Source organism: Saccopteryx bilineata, chromosome X (genome assembly GCF_036850765.1).
Source record: "Saccopteryx bilineata isolate mSacBil1 chromosome X, mSacBil1_pri_phased_curated, whole genome shotgun sequence".
NCBI classification, from domain to species: Eukaryota; Metazoa; Chordata; class Mammalia; order Chiroptera; family Emballonuridae; genus Saccopteryx; species Saccopteryx bilineata.
Window position 1 is genome coordinate 29280242 of NC_089502.1, and position 16159 is coordinate 29296400.

At 42.3% G+C, this 16159-nt stretch overlaps 1 protein-coding gene across 1 annotated transcript in view; it reads left to right on the forward strand.

Moving 5' to 3' along the window:
• Positions 1 to 1140: 1140 nt before the first annotated feature.
• LOC136317556 (NF-kappa-B-activating protein) overlaps positions 1141 to 16159 on the forward strand; it is a 30323-nt gene continuing 15304 nt past the window's right edge. The window contains exons 1-2 of the mRNA XM_066250351.1: positions 1141 to 1702; positions 5050 to 5130. Coding sequence (XP_066106448.1) covers positions 1320 to 1702; positions 5050 to 5130 — 464 coding nt within the window. The 5' untranslated portion in view covers positions 1141 to 1319. The remainder of the gene's footprint in view (positions 1703 to 5049; positions 5131 to 16159) is intronic.

Consider the following 16159-nt stretch of genomic DNA (forward strand, 5'->3'; position numbering starts at 1 on the left):
AACTCTTCTCAGTAATTATTTCATTGGTGGTATTGGTATTTTTACAATGACATTGCTATATGTGTATTGTAGGATAACATAAATGTGTAATTATACTGGGGGACATTGAGAGCTGGAATTTTTGTGTGGAAAAGAAAAGGAAATGCACATATAAGATTATTGAAGTTAAATAAAATCTCTGTAGTCTTGGTGGAAGTCAATGTGAATAATTCATGGTGTATTTTATCTTCAAATAAGATCATACCTCTATTCACCAATCAGGAAAAAAAAAGATATCCAATAGTGTGGTCCACTTTTTCATTTAATATTATGTCATACATCTTTCCTTTAAATTCCAAAAAATGGGAGGTTTCGAATAATTAATGGCATTCATTTTCAAGGTCTGATAAGTTACTTCTTAGGAGGAAAGGCCCAGGGGCTATCTAGCTACTAGTAGATAGAATGGATTCAGAATTTCCACAGCAACTTCTCTGTGACTTCAAAAATTAAAGTCCCTAATTAGTGTTCCAATGCTCGTACATTTACAAACAGTGTAAAATAAATAGAAATAATGGCCATTAACCATGTATTGCTGAGGTACAATATGACGGGACTACGTTAAGGGGCGAGACAAGGAGCGGGGACTACCAATTCCTTTTGCTGGAGTACATTGGTGGAGAGTGGAGAAAAATATGCAAATTTTCTCTAGGCAGCAAACGTAACTGGAGTGTATCAGACTCAAGTCATTAAAATAGAATTTGTGCCCTCTAAGCTAATTGGGCAATAATGGGGCTTAGATAGTATAGCTAACCACCAATTAAGATAAATCTTACTTATTTTGCTTGGGATTGGAAAGAAAAAGTTGAGCGCGCGCGCACGTGTATGTGCGTGTGCATGCGTACGCCTACACACATACATACACATATACACAAACATATATGTAAAATTACACTGGGTTTGTTGTTCATAAGGTCGCTCAGTGAAAAGTGTCCTGTGGCCTGTCGTCCCGTCCTTTCATCTAGGTATTTATTTCAACTCGAGAATAAAGAAAGGACATCTCCAGCCCAATTTACACTTGAGCAACTCCGCTCGGAACTAGAAGGATGCAGGGACCAGGTTTCCCCACCGGCTTCTTTATACCGATACACACATCACGTCGCGTCGGCAGGACAAGCTAGATCCTGGGAAGGTATTTGCGACATACCCGGAACTGTTTCCAAGGTTTCCTCGAGTTCGGGTTGTGGCCCGGTGACAGGTTCTGGGAGCCAAGGCAACCGATATCTTCCCAGGCTAGCGAGAACACCCCATTGTCCCCTAGCTAAGGGGGCCCCGCGGCAGTGATGGCTCCGGTGTCTGGTTCGCGCAGCCCGGAGAGGGAGGCCTCGGGCCCCAGAGTGAAGCGTCGCAGTTCTTCGAGGAGCCCTAAATCCAGCAAATCCGCTCGCTCCCCGCGACGCTGCCGCTCTCGTTCGCACTCTTGCTCTCGGTCTGTGGATCGGAATGGCCTCAATCACCAGCCGAGTGGCCTTAGCCAAGGCTCCCGAAACCAGCCCTACCGTTCCCGCTCGCGGTCACGCTCTCGGGAACGGCTGTCTGCGACGCGGGGCACCCCCTTCGCTTCTGCCTCGTCCGCTTATTATGGCGGCTACTCACGGCCCTATGGGAGCGACAAGCCTTGGCCTAGCCTCCTGGACAAGGAAAGGGAGGAAAGCCTGCGACAGAAGTGAGTGAAATGGACGCTTCCTCTCTTGCGCCCACCTGCCTTCCGAGACGGATTTATAGTTCATCCCTACTGCTTCCGCATGTTGCTCTCTGTTGTAGTGCACCCATTTTCATCCCTTCCTTCAGTCCACCCACGACAACACCTGTTCGCTCGTTTTTGTGATTTTGTTTTTGTTTTTCTTTTCCCATTCGCTCTTTCCTTCCCTTAGGTTTTTCATTCATCCTCGGGCCCCTTTATACAGTGCCTTCGTCAGCCGCTACCCTCTTCTGCCTCCTGGCTTGTAGCGGACGTGGCCAAGAGCCTCAGACCTACTGGATTTGTATAGCTTGTACTTGGTTGCGTGGTTATCATTCGTGAGCGTGTTTTTATTCCTCATTAAGCTGATTTCATGGGAAAGAGGAGCTCTGTTTTATTGATTACAAAATTCTCAGAACTTAGCACTCTGTAAGAATGTAAGCATTACTTGTTCAATGCTCAGACAGGTTTGAGATGATAACAGGATCTGTAAATGGAAATGTTTGGTGGCAAGTTGGGAATGGTTGAGATTCAAGTTTTAAATTGGAGAGGAGAAAAATCTGTAAGACAAGATAATTGAATGAATGTAGGCAAAGTGATCTGCTAAACTATAGATTAGGTTATGTTGCAAAAGGTCTTATTAAGTGTTCTCAATCTTGACCAGGAAAAGTAAGGTCAGGGTGAGAGCAGGTCTCTAATGAAAGTGAGTATTGGAGTGGAAAAATGAATAGTTTAAGTCTACAGGGGTCGGGAACCTATGGCTCGCAAGCCAGATGTGGCTTTTTTGATGGCTGCATTTGGCTTGCAGACAAATCTTTAATAAAAAAAATAATAACATTAAAAATATAAAACATTCTCATGTATTACAGTCCATTCATTTCCTACCACTCATGTTCATGGTTGCGGGTGGCTGGAGCCAATCACAGCTGTCCTCCAGGACAACACCAAATTTTTATTGGATAATACCTGACATACACGGGTCATTGTATGGCTCTCATGGAATTATATTTTAAAATATGTGGCATTCATGGCTCTCTCAGCAAAAAGGTTCCTGACCCCTTGGTTTAAGAAGTAGAAAGGAAAGGAGTTATCATTATTGCTTATTTAGTGTTAAATTATGTGTCAAGCACAGTACTAAGTGTTTCACATGCACAATGTCTTAAAAAAAAAACAAGAAATTTTAAAGTATCACAGACATTGAGGTTAAGGTTCCAACAGCTGGGAGGTGTCCCCATGAGTTGTTTTCTTCCAGGAGTGGGAAATCCATAAAGCACCCTGATGAAGAGGATGAGCTCTAGAATCAGACTGCCTGAATTTGAAGCCCTGCTTGCTACTTAATAATTGTGTTACCTTGGACAAGTTACTTAACCTCTCTGAGCTTCTTTTCTTCACTATTTAGTATATGTGCTGCCGAAGCAAGCACTCTTCACTATTTAAAAGGGGGATAAAATTAGCATGATTGCTTTTAGAGTTATAATGATTTAATGCAGTAGTCCCCAACTCCTGGGCCGCGGACCGGTACCAGTCCGTGGGCCATTTGGTACCGGTCCACAGAGAAAGAATAACTTACATTATTTTCGTTTTATTTATATTTAAGTCTGAATGATGTTTTATTTTTTAAAAATGACCAGATTCCCTCTGTTACATCCATCTAAGACTCATTCTTGACGCTTGTCTCGTAAGTTTGACAATTATATTTAAAAATACCACAATTTTTACACCAGTTGCATAATTTTATTTTGTGCATTTATCCATCCCATCCTAAAGGCCAGTCCATGAAAATATTTTCTGACATTAAACTGGTCCATGGCCCAAAAAAGGTTGGGGACCACTGGTTTAATGCTCAGAATATAATTAGTGGTCCTTAAGTGTTAGCTATTAGGTTTTCCTGCATGAGTACAGAAACAGTAAAAATGGTCCTGAGTTAAGTTGGACCTACCTCTCCAAATTAAGTTTTTCAGAAAGTTATCCACAGGCTGTGTAATCACAGAGCAACCAGATTCTTACTAGACAATCCTCACCAAAAGATGTTGGAACTTCTTGGATGAAATTTACTTTTGCACATTTAGAAGATAATTTGTCATAAGAGGACAGATGGCAGCAGGGGTGTGAATTTGACTGCTCACTGTTCACAGCCTATCAGGCATAATATTCCAAGTGCAGTTTTAGATCATCTGTTTCTCCAAATGGGAAACCTGACTGCATGATTATAATACCTCTTCCTCTGAATAAAGAAGTAAAAAATCAGTTGACTCAGTTGAACCAATTATATTTCTTTTGTAAAGTTTTTTTTAAACCAGGGGAGTCACAAGCAGCTAAACTTTGCAGAATTGAGCCTGCGTGTTTTGTGTGTGTGTGTGTGTTTTGTTTGTTTATGAGTCATAGCAAGAATTAAAAGAAGAAATCACAAACATAAAACAAGAAAAAAATTTTGTGTCCTCCAAGGGTAAATACATGTACTCCTTTTTGAAAAAGGAATTAGAAAAAAAGAACAAACCCTCTCACTGAGTACAATTTTTGTCAGATAAAACTTGTTTTCAGAGCTTTTTTCATTTTCTACTTTGAATGCTTTGTTTTTATTTTCTTCATGAATGCTTGAGTTTCCGCAAACGGAAGGTTTAACCCAGGGGTCCCCAAACTTTTTATACAGGGGACCAGTTCACTATCCCTCAGACCGTTGGAGGGCCGGACTATAAAAAATACCATGAACAAATCCCTATGCACACTGCACATATCTTATTTTAAAGTAAAAAAAGAAAACGGGAACAAATACAATATTTAAAATAAAGAACAAGTAAATTTAAATCAACAAACTGACCAGTATTTCAATGGGAACTATGCTCCTCTCACTGACCACCAATGAAAGAGGTGCCCCTTCCGGAAGCACGGTGGGGGGCCGGATAAATGGCCTCAGGGGGCCGCATGTAGTTTCGGGACCCCTGGTCTAACCAAACAAAAGTGATGACTTCTCTTTATTTTCATAAATGTATGTAAGCAAATGAAGTTTTTCCACATGTAAAACTGTTTCTGTCACATTGCAGAAGGTGACGAGAGCAGTTGGGAGCTACGGCATGTGTGCGGCAGAGGCGCACCTGACAGGCTTCCAGGCCGCCTTCCTGGCCCAGCCTCATCTGTAGTCTGTACCGCTTGATAATAATATCAAAATATCAGATCGTAAAAGTTGAATTTACAGTTAATACAAGCTTTTATTTACTTAAAATTTAAGAGGTAAAGGGAAAACGGGACTCGACTGGGCTCCATTGAATTCGATTATATATTTAGGAACCACAGTTGATCCATGGAGTTATAATTTACATGCCTGTATCTTCTAGGAGGTTAAGTGAGAGAGAGAGGATTGGAGAATTGGGAGCTCCTGAAGTATGGGGACTTTCTCCAAAGAATCCGGAACCAGAGTAAGTGATTAAAAAAATATTTATTTTTTTAAATAACATTTGTTTAAATTCAGAGTCTATTATTCAAAATTTTTGTTAAGGGAAGAACTTTAAGTGCAGGTCAGATTTTTCTCCTAGTGATTTATGCTATTCTGCCCCCTTAAGTTTTAAAAATCATTGAACATACTTAAAGATTAAAACATGTTGTTGCTAGTGGATTTTAACATGCTAATAGTTTTCCTAAGTTGTTATTCACAGGGTACTAATTTCCTAATCATAAAAGGGTTCAGTGTTAAAACAAATACATGTATATTATTTCTAATTATTTTTCTCAATCCAATAGCAGATTGTATGTCAGGTGTTAGCATTACAAAAGGATTTTTTGAGGTATAACTGAGATATAACATTATCTTAGTTTCAGGTGTACAATGTAATGATTTGATATTTGTGTACAGAGGTGAGCAAAAGTAGGTTTACAGTTGTTCATACAGAAAAATATAAAATAATTAATAAATAATAGTACCAAAATAACTGTGTTTTGCATACTCACAACTATAAACCTACTTATGCCTCATCCTGAATATTCTTGGCTCCCGTGTTGTAAATGAATTGACTATACATAAGGTCTACTGGAAAGTTCTGTCCGTTTTTGGAATAAAACAAAATACAAATTTTTCTTACCGTCAATAAACTTTATTAAATAATATATTTCCACACCAATCCTATCTTCCGAATATGGTCCAAAATGGTTTGCTGAGCTGAATTAAGCCTTTCTGTGATCTCCAATGTTGTCAGCAAAGGATCTTGCTCCAACATGGTCTTAACAACATCGTCATCGATCCAAGATGGTCGCCCAGAACGTGGCTTATCAGAAAGGTCGAAATCACCTGTTTCAAATTTTTCGAACCATCTTCTGCATGTCCTATCAGAAACTTTACCTTCACCAAACACTTTCAACAAATTTCTACATGCTTCTGTAGCATTTCTTCCTTGTTGAAATTCGTATACAATACAGTGGCGTAAATGAACTTTATCAGTAGCCATGGGTACACTATCGCTTTACACATAAGACTAACGTGAATCAACTTTGTTTTAGTTAATTTGCTACATCAGTATGTATACATTAAGTGATAAAAATAGAGAGGCACACATGCGCCAAATAAACATGTGCTTACGTGTCGAAACTTGTGATAGAAACAGACAGAACTTTCCGGTAGACCTTATATAAGTAGGCTTATTTCTGGGTTCCTATTCTGTTCCCAAAGGAATTATTTTTACAATAAATATGCTGACATGATTTTGTTTAGTTTTCCCATATCAAATAGTATCAGAAGGCTTAGTCCTGTTTTCTTTTCCGTATTTTTTTCTCTTTGGTTCTGTTTATAAGTTTCTTCTTCTCTCTCGTATGTTTCTCTGTCTACTTTAGGTTGAGTTGAAACAATGAGCTTTACAGGTAAACTTGTCATTTATGTCAGGGTGATAAAGCATTATTATCTGAAACTTGTTCTTAAGATACCTTTGGGAAAATGCTTAAAGAATCTGACCTCAAAGAATGAGAATTGGAAAGAACCCTAAAAATAATTTTCCAGCAATACCTAAATTATTTCAGATGTGATTTTCAGAGAAAAGATTATGTACTATAGAAATTCCTTTTCTAAACCATTATAGAATTTTTATGATTCTCATTTTCAGAATTCTCTACAACAGAACGAAATGTGTTTATACTGTAGTGTGGGAGGTTTTTCATGCTCTGGGGAGACAGAAGAGTTGCCGCCCTACCATGTGTCCTTTACACACATAGAAGGAAATTATGATGTCTTCCCTCAGCCTTCTTAGCTCCACTTTCTGTCATCTTTTCTTAGAGCTCCCCTTTCCTTACTTTTGCCCCGTGGTTTCTTCTGAAAATATAAATCTTACATGCTGCTTTTCATTTGTGTAACACTTTGTACACTCTAAAGCATTATGCAAGGTAAAGGATTAGTATACTATTATAAAGTTGGTGAACCCTTAAACTATACTCTTAGAAAAACAGTTCAGGGCTTACTTTTCATGTTTCTTGGAAATAATCTGTTACTGAAAATTTTTATACTTCATGGTCCATAATTTATCACTTTTCCAATTCTTTTAAACCTTTTTCTTTTTAAATTACAGTTGACGTACAATATTATATTAGTTTCAAGTATACAACCCTGTGATTAGAGGTTTATGTAAATCTAGTATCTATCTGGTCTGGCACCATGTAGAGTTATATTATATTATGCTATTATTGACTGTATACCCTTCGCTGTACTTTACATCCCTGTGACTACTCTGTAACAACCAGTTTGTACTTCTTAGTCCCTTCACCTTGTTCACCCAGTCCCCCAAACCCACCCCCATCTGGCAGCCATCAATATGTTCTCTGTATCTATGAGTCTGTTTGTGTTGTGCTTATTTGCTTTTTAGATTTCATGTATAAATGAAATCATCTGGCATTTGTTTTTCTCTGACTTATTTCACTTACCATAATATCCTCTAGGTCCATCCATATTGTTGCAGATGGCAAGATTTTGTTCTTTTTATTTATTTATTTTTGACAGAGACAGAGTCAGCGAGAGAGACAGAGGGACAGACAGACAGTAAGGGAGAGAGATGAGAACCATCAGTTCTTTGTTGCAGCTCCTCAGTTGTTCGCTGATTTCTTTCTCATATGTGCCTTGACTGGGGGGCTACAGCAGAGCTAGTGACCCCTTGCTGAAGCCAGTGACCTTGAGCTTTAAGCGAATGACTTTGGCTTCAAGCCAGCAACCTTTGGGCTCAAGCCAGCGACCATGAGGTCATGTCTATGATCCTACGCTCAAGCCAGCGACCCCGCACTCAAGCTGGTGATCCCATGCTCAAGCCAGATGAGCCCGCGCTCAAGCCAGTGACCTCAGGGTTTCGAACCTGGGTCCTCCGCATCCTAGTCTGATGCTCTATCTACTGCGCCACCACCTGGTCTGGCAAGATTTTGTCCTTTTCTATGGCTATTCCATTATATATATGCACCACTTCTTTTTTTTTCATTCACACCAGATTTATTGATTTGAGAGAGAGAGGAAGGGGACAGAGAGAGGACACAGAGAAGAGAGAGAGAGAAAGAGATAGAAAAAGGAACAGTGAGCTATTCCTGTATGTGCCCTGACCAGGAATTGAACCGGCAACTTGTATGCATGACCAACACTCTTCACAGAGTTAACCAGTCAGGGCGTATGCACCACTTCTTTATCCAGTCACTATTACTGGATGCTGAAGTTGCTTCCATATCTTGCCTAATGTAAGTAATACTGCAATAAACATATGGATGTGCACGTCTTTTTGATTTAGTATTTTAGGTTTCTTCAGATAAGTACTCAAAAGTAGAGTTGCTGTGTCCTTCTTCATCTCTTGTTATAACCTTTGTTGTAAAATCTGTATTGTTGCCCTTGTGGGGTGGCTCATTTGGTTAGAGCATTGTCCTAATACACTAAGGTGTGTGGTCTTGCTCCCCGGTCAGGGCACATGCAAGAATCAACCAATGAGTGCATAAATAAGTGGACCAACAGATTGATGCTTCTGTCTCTAAAATACAACAATATATTAAAGTCGATTTTGTTTCATATAAATATTGCTACCCCAGCTTTTTTTGTTTGTTTTGTTTCCATTTTCATAAAATATCTTTTTCCATTCCATTGTTTTCACTCTGTGTGTACCTTTGGATCTGAAAGGGATCTCTTGTAGACAGCATATGTAACAGTCTTGTTTTATTATCCATTTAGTCACTGTATATGTTTTGTTTTTTATATTTTAATTTTTATTTCTTGATTTTAGAGAAAGAGAAGAAAGGATGGAGATAAAAAACATCAATTTGTTGTTCCACTTATTTATGAACTCATTGGTTGATTCTTGTATGTGCCCTGACCAGGGATCAAACCCACAGCCTTGGCGTGTCAGTACGGTGCTCTAACTAACCGAGTACCCAGCCAGGGCTGTCACCATACAGCTCTTGATTGGAGCATATAATCCATTTGCATTTAAAGTAATCATTGATAAATATGTATTTATTGCCATTTTATTCTTTTTTAATCTTTTCTTCTTAAAGAAGACCCTTTAGCCTGACCTGCGGTGGCACAGTGGGTAAAAGCATCGACCTGGAACACTGAGGTCGCCAGTTTGAAACCCCGGGCTTCCCTGGTCAAGGCACATATGGGCGTTGATGCTTTCTGCTCCTCCCTTCCTTCTCTCTCTCTCTCTCTCTCTCTTTCTCTCTCTCTCTCTCTCTTTCTCTCTGTCTCCTCTGTCTAAAATGAATAAATAAAATCTAAAAAAAAAAAGAAAAAAAAGAAGACCCTTTAATATTTATTATAATATTGCTTTCCTGGTGATGAACTCCTTTAGCTTTTACTTATCTGGGGAACTCTTTATACTTCAATTCTAAGTGATAGCTTTGTTGGGTAGAGTAACCTTTTCTTTTTCCTGAAGTGAGAAGTGGGGAGGCAGAGAGACAGACTCCCACATGTGCCCAACCAGGATGCACCCAGCAAGTGCACTAAGGGGCGATGCTCTGCCCATCTGGGGCATTGCTCTGCCCATCTGCAGCATTGCTCCATTGTAACAGGAGCCATTCTAGTATCTGAGGTAGAGGTCATGGAGCCATCCTCAGCACCCGGACCAACTTTGCTCCAAGGGAGCCTTGGCTGTGGGAAGGGAAGAGAGAGATAGGGAGAAAGGAGAGGGGGAAGGATGGAGAAGCAGATGAACGCTTCTCCTGTGTGCCCTGACCAGGAATCAAGCTGGGACTTTCACACACCAGGCTGACGCTCTACTGCTGAGCCAACTGGCCAGTTTTTTAATTCTTTTTTTTTTTTTTTTGTATTTTTCTGAAGCCAGAAACGGGGAGAGACAGTCAGACAGACTCCCGCATGTGCCCGACCGGGATCCACCCGGCACGCCCACCAGGGGGCGACGCTCTGCCCACCAGGGGGCGACGCTCTGCCCCTCCAGGGCGTCGCTCCACCGCAACCAGAGCCACTCCAGCGCTTGGGGCAGAGGCCAAGGAGCCATCCCCAGTGCCCGGGCCATCCTTGCTCCAATGGAGCCCCTGCTGCAGGAGGGGCAGAGAGAGACAGAGAGGAAGGAGAGGGGGAGGGGTGGAAAAGCAGATGGGCGCCTCTCCTGTGTGCCCCGGCCGGGAATCGAACCCGGGACCTCTGCACGCCAGGCCGACGCTCCACCACTGAGCCAACCAGCCAGGGCCCAGTTTTTTAATTCTTAATGAAACATTTTATTTTGAGATACTTATATTTTTTTATTTATTCAGTTTTAGAGAGGAGAGAGAGAGAGAAGGAGAGAGGAGCAGGAAATATCAACTCCCATATGTGCCTTGACCAGGCAAGCCTAAGGTTTCAAACTGATGACCTCAGCATTCCAGGTCAAAGCTTTATCCACTGCACCACCACAGGTTAAGCCGAGATACTTGTAGATTTACATATATCTAAAGAAATAATACACAGAGCCTGACCAGGCAGTGGCGCAGTGGATAGAACATTGGCCTGGAACGCAGAATACCCAGGTTAAAAACCCTAAGGTCGCCGACTTGAGCATGGGGTTGCTAGTTTGAGCCTAAAAGTCACTGTCCTATAGCCCAAGGTCGCTGGCTTGAGCAAGGGGTCACTCACTCAGCTGGAGCCCCCCACCCTGTAAAATTGCATATGAGAAAGCAATCAATAAACAACTAAGGGTGCTACAACAAGAGTTATTGCTTCTCATCTGTCTCTCCCTTTCTGTCTGTATATTCCTATCTGTCCCTCTCTGTCTTTCTCACAAGATAATAATAATAATAATAATAATAAATATACAAAGATCCCCTACCCTTCACTCAACTCACCCCAATGGCACCATCTTGCAAAACTCCAGTGCATTATCACAGCCAGAATATTGTCATTGGTTCAGTCAGAATGCAGAATGTTTTCATCACCACAAAGAACCTGTCATGTCTTTCTTTTTTTTAATTTTATTTTTTATTTTTCTGAGAGAGAGAGAGACAGGAACATGGAGCTGCTCCTGAATTTGCCCTGACTGGGTAATCCAACCAGCAACCTCCGGCTCGGGGCCGATGCCCCAACCAACTGAGCTATCCGGCCAGGCCTTAATTTCTTTTTTATTTTCAGAAAAATTGAAAGAGAAAGGGAGAGAGAGGGGAGGGGGAAGGGAATCATTCATTTGTTGACCCACTCAGTCGCTGTCACATATTTTTAAAAAGAAACAGAAACCCTGGACCTTTTATAAAATAATCCACTCTGTAAATGTTCACAATGAATTCACAGGTTTTTTAAAAACCCTATGATTACTCATTATATGATTTCATTTATATTGAGTTCAACAAATGGCAAAACTAATCTATGGTGGGACAAGGACATGACCAGAAGTGTGCGTGAGGTTGGTTTCTGGGGTTCTTGAACTGTTTCTTGATCTTGGTGCTTGTTACACAGGCATGTTCACTTCATGAAAATTCATTGAGCAGCACATTTCTGATTTGTACGTGTTTCTGTTGGTATGTAAATAAAGACCTTAGTTTAAAAAGAAAAGATGGTGCCCTGGCCGGTTGGCTCAGTGGTAGAGTGTCAGCCTGGTGTGCGGGAGTCCTGGGTTCAATTCCTGGCCAGGGCACACAGGGGAAGCGCCCATCTGCTTCTCCACCCCTCCTTCCTCTCTGTCTCTCCCTCCCCTCCCACAGCCAAGGCTCCATTGGAGCAAAGTTTGCCCTGGCACTGAGGATGGCTCTGTGGCCTCTGCCCCAGGCGCTAGAATGGCTCTGATTGCTACAGAGCGACACCCCAGATGGGCAGAGCATCGCCCCCTGGTGGGCATGCCGGGTGGATCCCGGTCGGGCGCATGCGGGAGTCTGTCTACCTCCCTGTTTCCAGCTTCAGAAAAATACAAAAAAATAAAAATAAAATAAAATAAATAAAAAGAAAAGATGGCATCAGACCTGACTAGGTAGCTCAGTTGGTTAGAACATCCTATCGATAAACCAAGGTTGCAGGTTCAATTCACGGTCGCGGTACAATACAAGAATCAACCAATAAATGCATAAATAAGTGGAACAAGAAATTGATCTTTCTATTCCTCTTCCTCTCTCCATCTTTAAAAAAATCAATAGAGCCTGACCAGGCGGTGGCGCAGTGGATGGAGCATTGGACTGGGATGCAGAAGGATCCAGGTTCGAGACCCCAAGGTCGCCAGCTTGAGCGCGGGCTCATCTGGTTTGAGCAAGGAGCTCACTGGCTTGGACCCTAGCTTGCTGGCTCCAGCAAGGGGTTACTCGGTCTGCTGAAGGCCCACGGTCAAGGCACATGTGAGAAAGCAATCAATGAACAACTAGGAAGTCGCAACACACAAGAAACTAATGATTGATGCTTCTCATCTCTCTCCGTTCCAGTCTGTCTGTCCCTGTCTATCTCTGCCTCTGTAAAAAAAAAAAAAAAAAAAAAAAATCAATAGAGAAAAATTTTAAAACACTGCCAGATAGCTCTGTTGGTTAGAGTATCATCCTGGTGCTCAAAGGTTGCAGGTTCAATCCCTGGTCAGGGCACATAAAGGAACAAATTGATGTTTCACTCTCTCTCTTTCTTCCTCTCTCTCTAAAATCAATAAATATTTTTTTAATTTGAAACCTATTTTTTAATTAAAATAAAAGATATGGCATCTCTACAACAATGACCATACATTTTAATGAAGTTACACTGAAACAGAGAATTCCAAACCACAAGGCAGATGTGACAGTTTTATAAAATATTTGGAAGTGTTTATTGAAACAGATATGGTCATTAAAAGTTTATCAGCTCCTTGAAAGGAGTGCCTTGTCTCACTGATCAAACATAATACTTAAAACAGTAGGTGTCAGTAAACATATTTGAGTGAATAAACTGATCTTCAGTTAACAGAAGTATTTTTTTATTAACTTTATTAGGGTGACACTGGGTAACAAAATTATACAGGTTTCAGATGCACAATTCTACAATATATCACTCAAGTCTCCGTCCTCACCATTTATTTCCTCTGTACCCTCCTTTCCTCCTCCATTCCCCCTCTCCCAGCAGTCCCCACACTGTTGTCCCTGTCCATGAGTTTTCTCATTTTTCTTTTTTTTTCAATCCCTCCACTCTCTCACCCAGCCCTGACCCCTAACAGCTGTTAGCCTGCTGTCTACCTATGAGTCTGTCTCTTTTGCTTGTTAATTCCTTTTGTTCATTAGATTCCACATATGAGTGAAATATGGTACTTATCTTTCTCTCACTGGCTTTTTTCACTTAGCATAATGCTCTCCAGGTCCATCCGTGCTGTAGCAAAGGGTAAGATTTCCTTTTTATGGCCAAGTAGTATTCCATTGTGTAAATATACCACAGCTTTTTTATCTACTGGGTAAATTAATATTGGTCGTCAGTCCTTGCTTTTCATCATTTTGAATATTTCTTGCCACTCTCTTTGGCCTGAAAAGTTTTTCAAAAATCAGCTGACAGTCTTATGAGAACTTCCTTGTAGGTTACTACCTGCTTTTCTCTTGCTGCTTTTAAGATTCTCTCTTTGTCTTTAACTTTTGGCATTTTAATGATGATGTGTCTTGCTTGACCAGATGGTGGCTCAGCGGATAGAGCGTCAGACTGGGACACGGAGGACCCAGGTTCGAAACCCTGAGGTCGCCAGCTTGAGCATGGGCTCATCTGGTCTGAGCAAAGCTCACCAGCTTGAGCCCAAGGTCGCTGGCTTGAACAAGGGGGTCACTGGGTCTGCTGTAGTCCACCAGTCAAGGCACATAGGAGAAAACAATCAATGAACAACTAAGGTGCCACAGTGAAGAATTGATGCTTCTCATCTCTCCCTCTTTCTATCTGTCACTATCTGTCCCTCTCTCTGTCTCTGTGTCACAAAAATAAAAATGATGTGTCTTGGTGTGGGCCTCTTTGGTTCCATCTTGTTTGGGACTCTGCCACTCCTGAACTTGTATGACTATTTCCCTCACCAGGTTAGGGGAGTTTTCTATCACTATTTTTTCAAATAGGTTTTCAGTTTCCTGCTCTCTGTTCTCCTTCCAGCACTCCCATGAGGCGAATGTTGGTACACTTGAAGTTGTCCCAGAGACTCCTTACACTATCCTCATTTCTCTTTTTGCTGTTCTGATTGGGGACTTTCTGCTTCCTTATATTCCAAATCGCTAGATTCTCTGCTTAATCTACTCTGTTGTTGATTCTCTGCTTCATCTAGTCTACTGTTGATTCCCTGTGATTTGTTCTTCATTTTAGTTAGTGTATCCTTAATTTTTCAACTGGTTCTTTTTTATTGTTTCCATGCCCTTTTTCATGCTATTGAAGTTCTCATTAAGTTCCTTGATTATCCTTATAACCATCGGTTTAAACTCTGTGTCTGGTAGTTTGCTTACCTCCATTTCATTTAGTTCTTTTTCTGGAGATATCGCCTGTCCTTTCATTTGGGACCTATTTTTTTGTCTCCTCATTTTGGCCACCTGCCTGTGTTTGTTTCTTTGTATTAGGTAGAGCTGTGATGTCTCTTGGACTTGGTAGAGTGGCCTAGTGTAGTAGGTGTCCTTAGGGCCCAGTGGGACAGTTTCCCTGGTCACCTGAGCTGGGCACTCCAGGTGCGCCCCAGTGTGGGCTGTGTGCACTCTCCTGTTGCAGTCGAGCCTTGATTGCTGTTGGCGTGGCACTGAGAGGGCTTTACCCCCAGGCCCATTGGCTGCAGGCACCAGATATGACTACAGCAGAGGAGCTGTACAGAGTAGGACTCGCTTCAGTGGGGCTTTGGTGCCTGCTGAGTTTGCCCCTTAGGTGTATCACTCGTAGAGGTGGTTGAAGTATACTCCAGTGTGGCCTGAAGCTGTCCACTGGGTGTGCAGGCTCTGGGGCCTCCCAGGAGCTGCAAGGTCAGCTACCACCCATGCCCTGTCTAGGGCCACATGGCATGAGCTACTGCAGCTGGCTGCTACTTGTGCTGGGTTTGGAGGTGCCTGGTGAGGCCAGGCTGTGAACCAAGGTCAGCTGCAGCTACTGCCAGACCTGGGATACTTAGCAAGAGGTAGAGTACGCAGAGGCCAGCTGCTGCTTGTTTGAGAGATTGTACAAAAGTCTAAAGCAGGTGTCCCCAAACTATGGCCCAAGGGCCACATGCAGCCCCCTAAGGCCATTTATCCAGCCTCTGCCGCACTTCCGGAAGGGGCACCTCTTTCATTGGTGGTCAGTGAGAGGAGCACTGTATGTGGTGACCCTCCAATGGTCTGAGGGACAGTGAACTGACCCCCTGTGTAAAAAGTTTGGGGACCCCTGGAAGCATGGGGAAGAGAGGCCCTTTGTATTGGAAACGCCACTGGAAAAGGCTTTGGTGGTAGAAAAGCCCACAACTTGGGTGGGGTGCGGTGGGGTCTCAGGGAATCACCAGGGCAAGGCGAACAGTGTTAACCAACTTCATTGAGACTCAGCTGTGGGGCCCGCCTGCCGGCTGTGTAGAAATTGCTCAGCAATGGAACAGTGGCCTCTGCCAGCACTTCTGTTTGGAAGAAAGCTGTACCTTCAGCCTTTGCCATGATGCCAGACTTTTCAGTTTCTTTCTGTTTGTCCCTGATGCCTTTCAAGCTGCTGCTCCAGTGCTGGAGCTCAGAGGGACTGAGTCTGAGTAAGTCCATGTGCAGGCTGGGACTGCCTGGGACTCCAGAAGCCCCCATCCAATAATCCCCATTGGTTTTTACAACCAGAAGTTATGGTGTCTTCTTTTCCTGTCACTGGAACCCTGGGCTGAGGGTTCTGATGTGGGTCAGGGACCCCTCATTTCTCAAAGGGAACCTCTGCAGCCAAGACATCCGTCTCGGTTTCTGACCTCCACACGTGGGTGTGTGACCATTCCACATCTCTGCCCCTCCTACCGGTCTCAATGTGGCTTCTTCTGTAAAGTTTTAGTTACAGGACTTCTGTTCAGCGAGACTTCAGGCAGTTTTTAATGATGGCTGTAGGATGTTATAATTTTGGCGTGCTTGTGGGAGGTT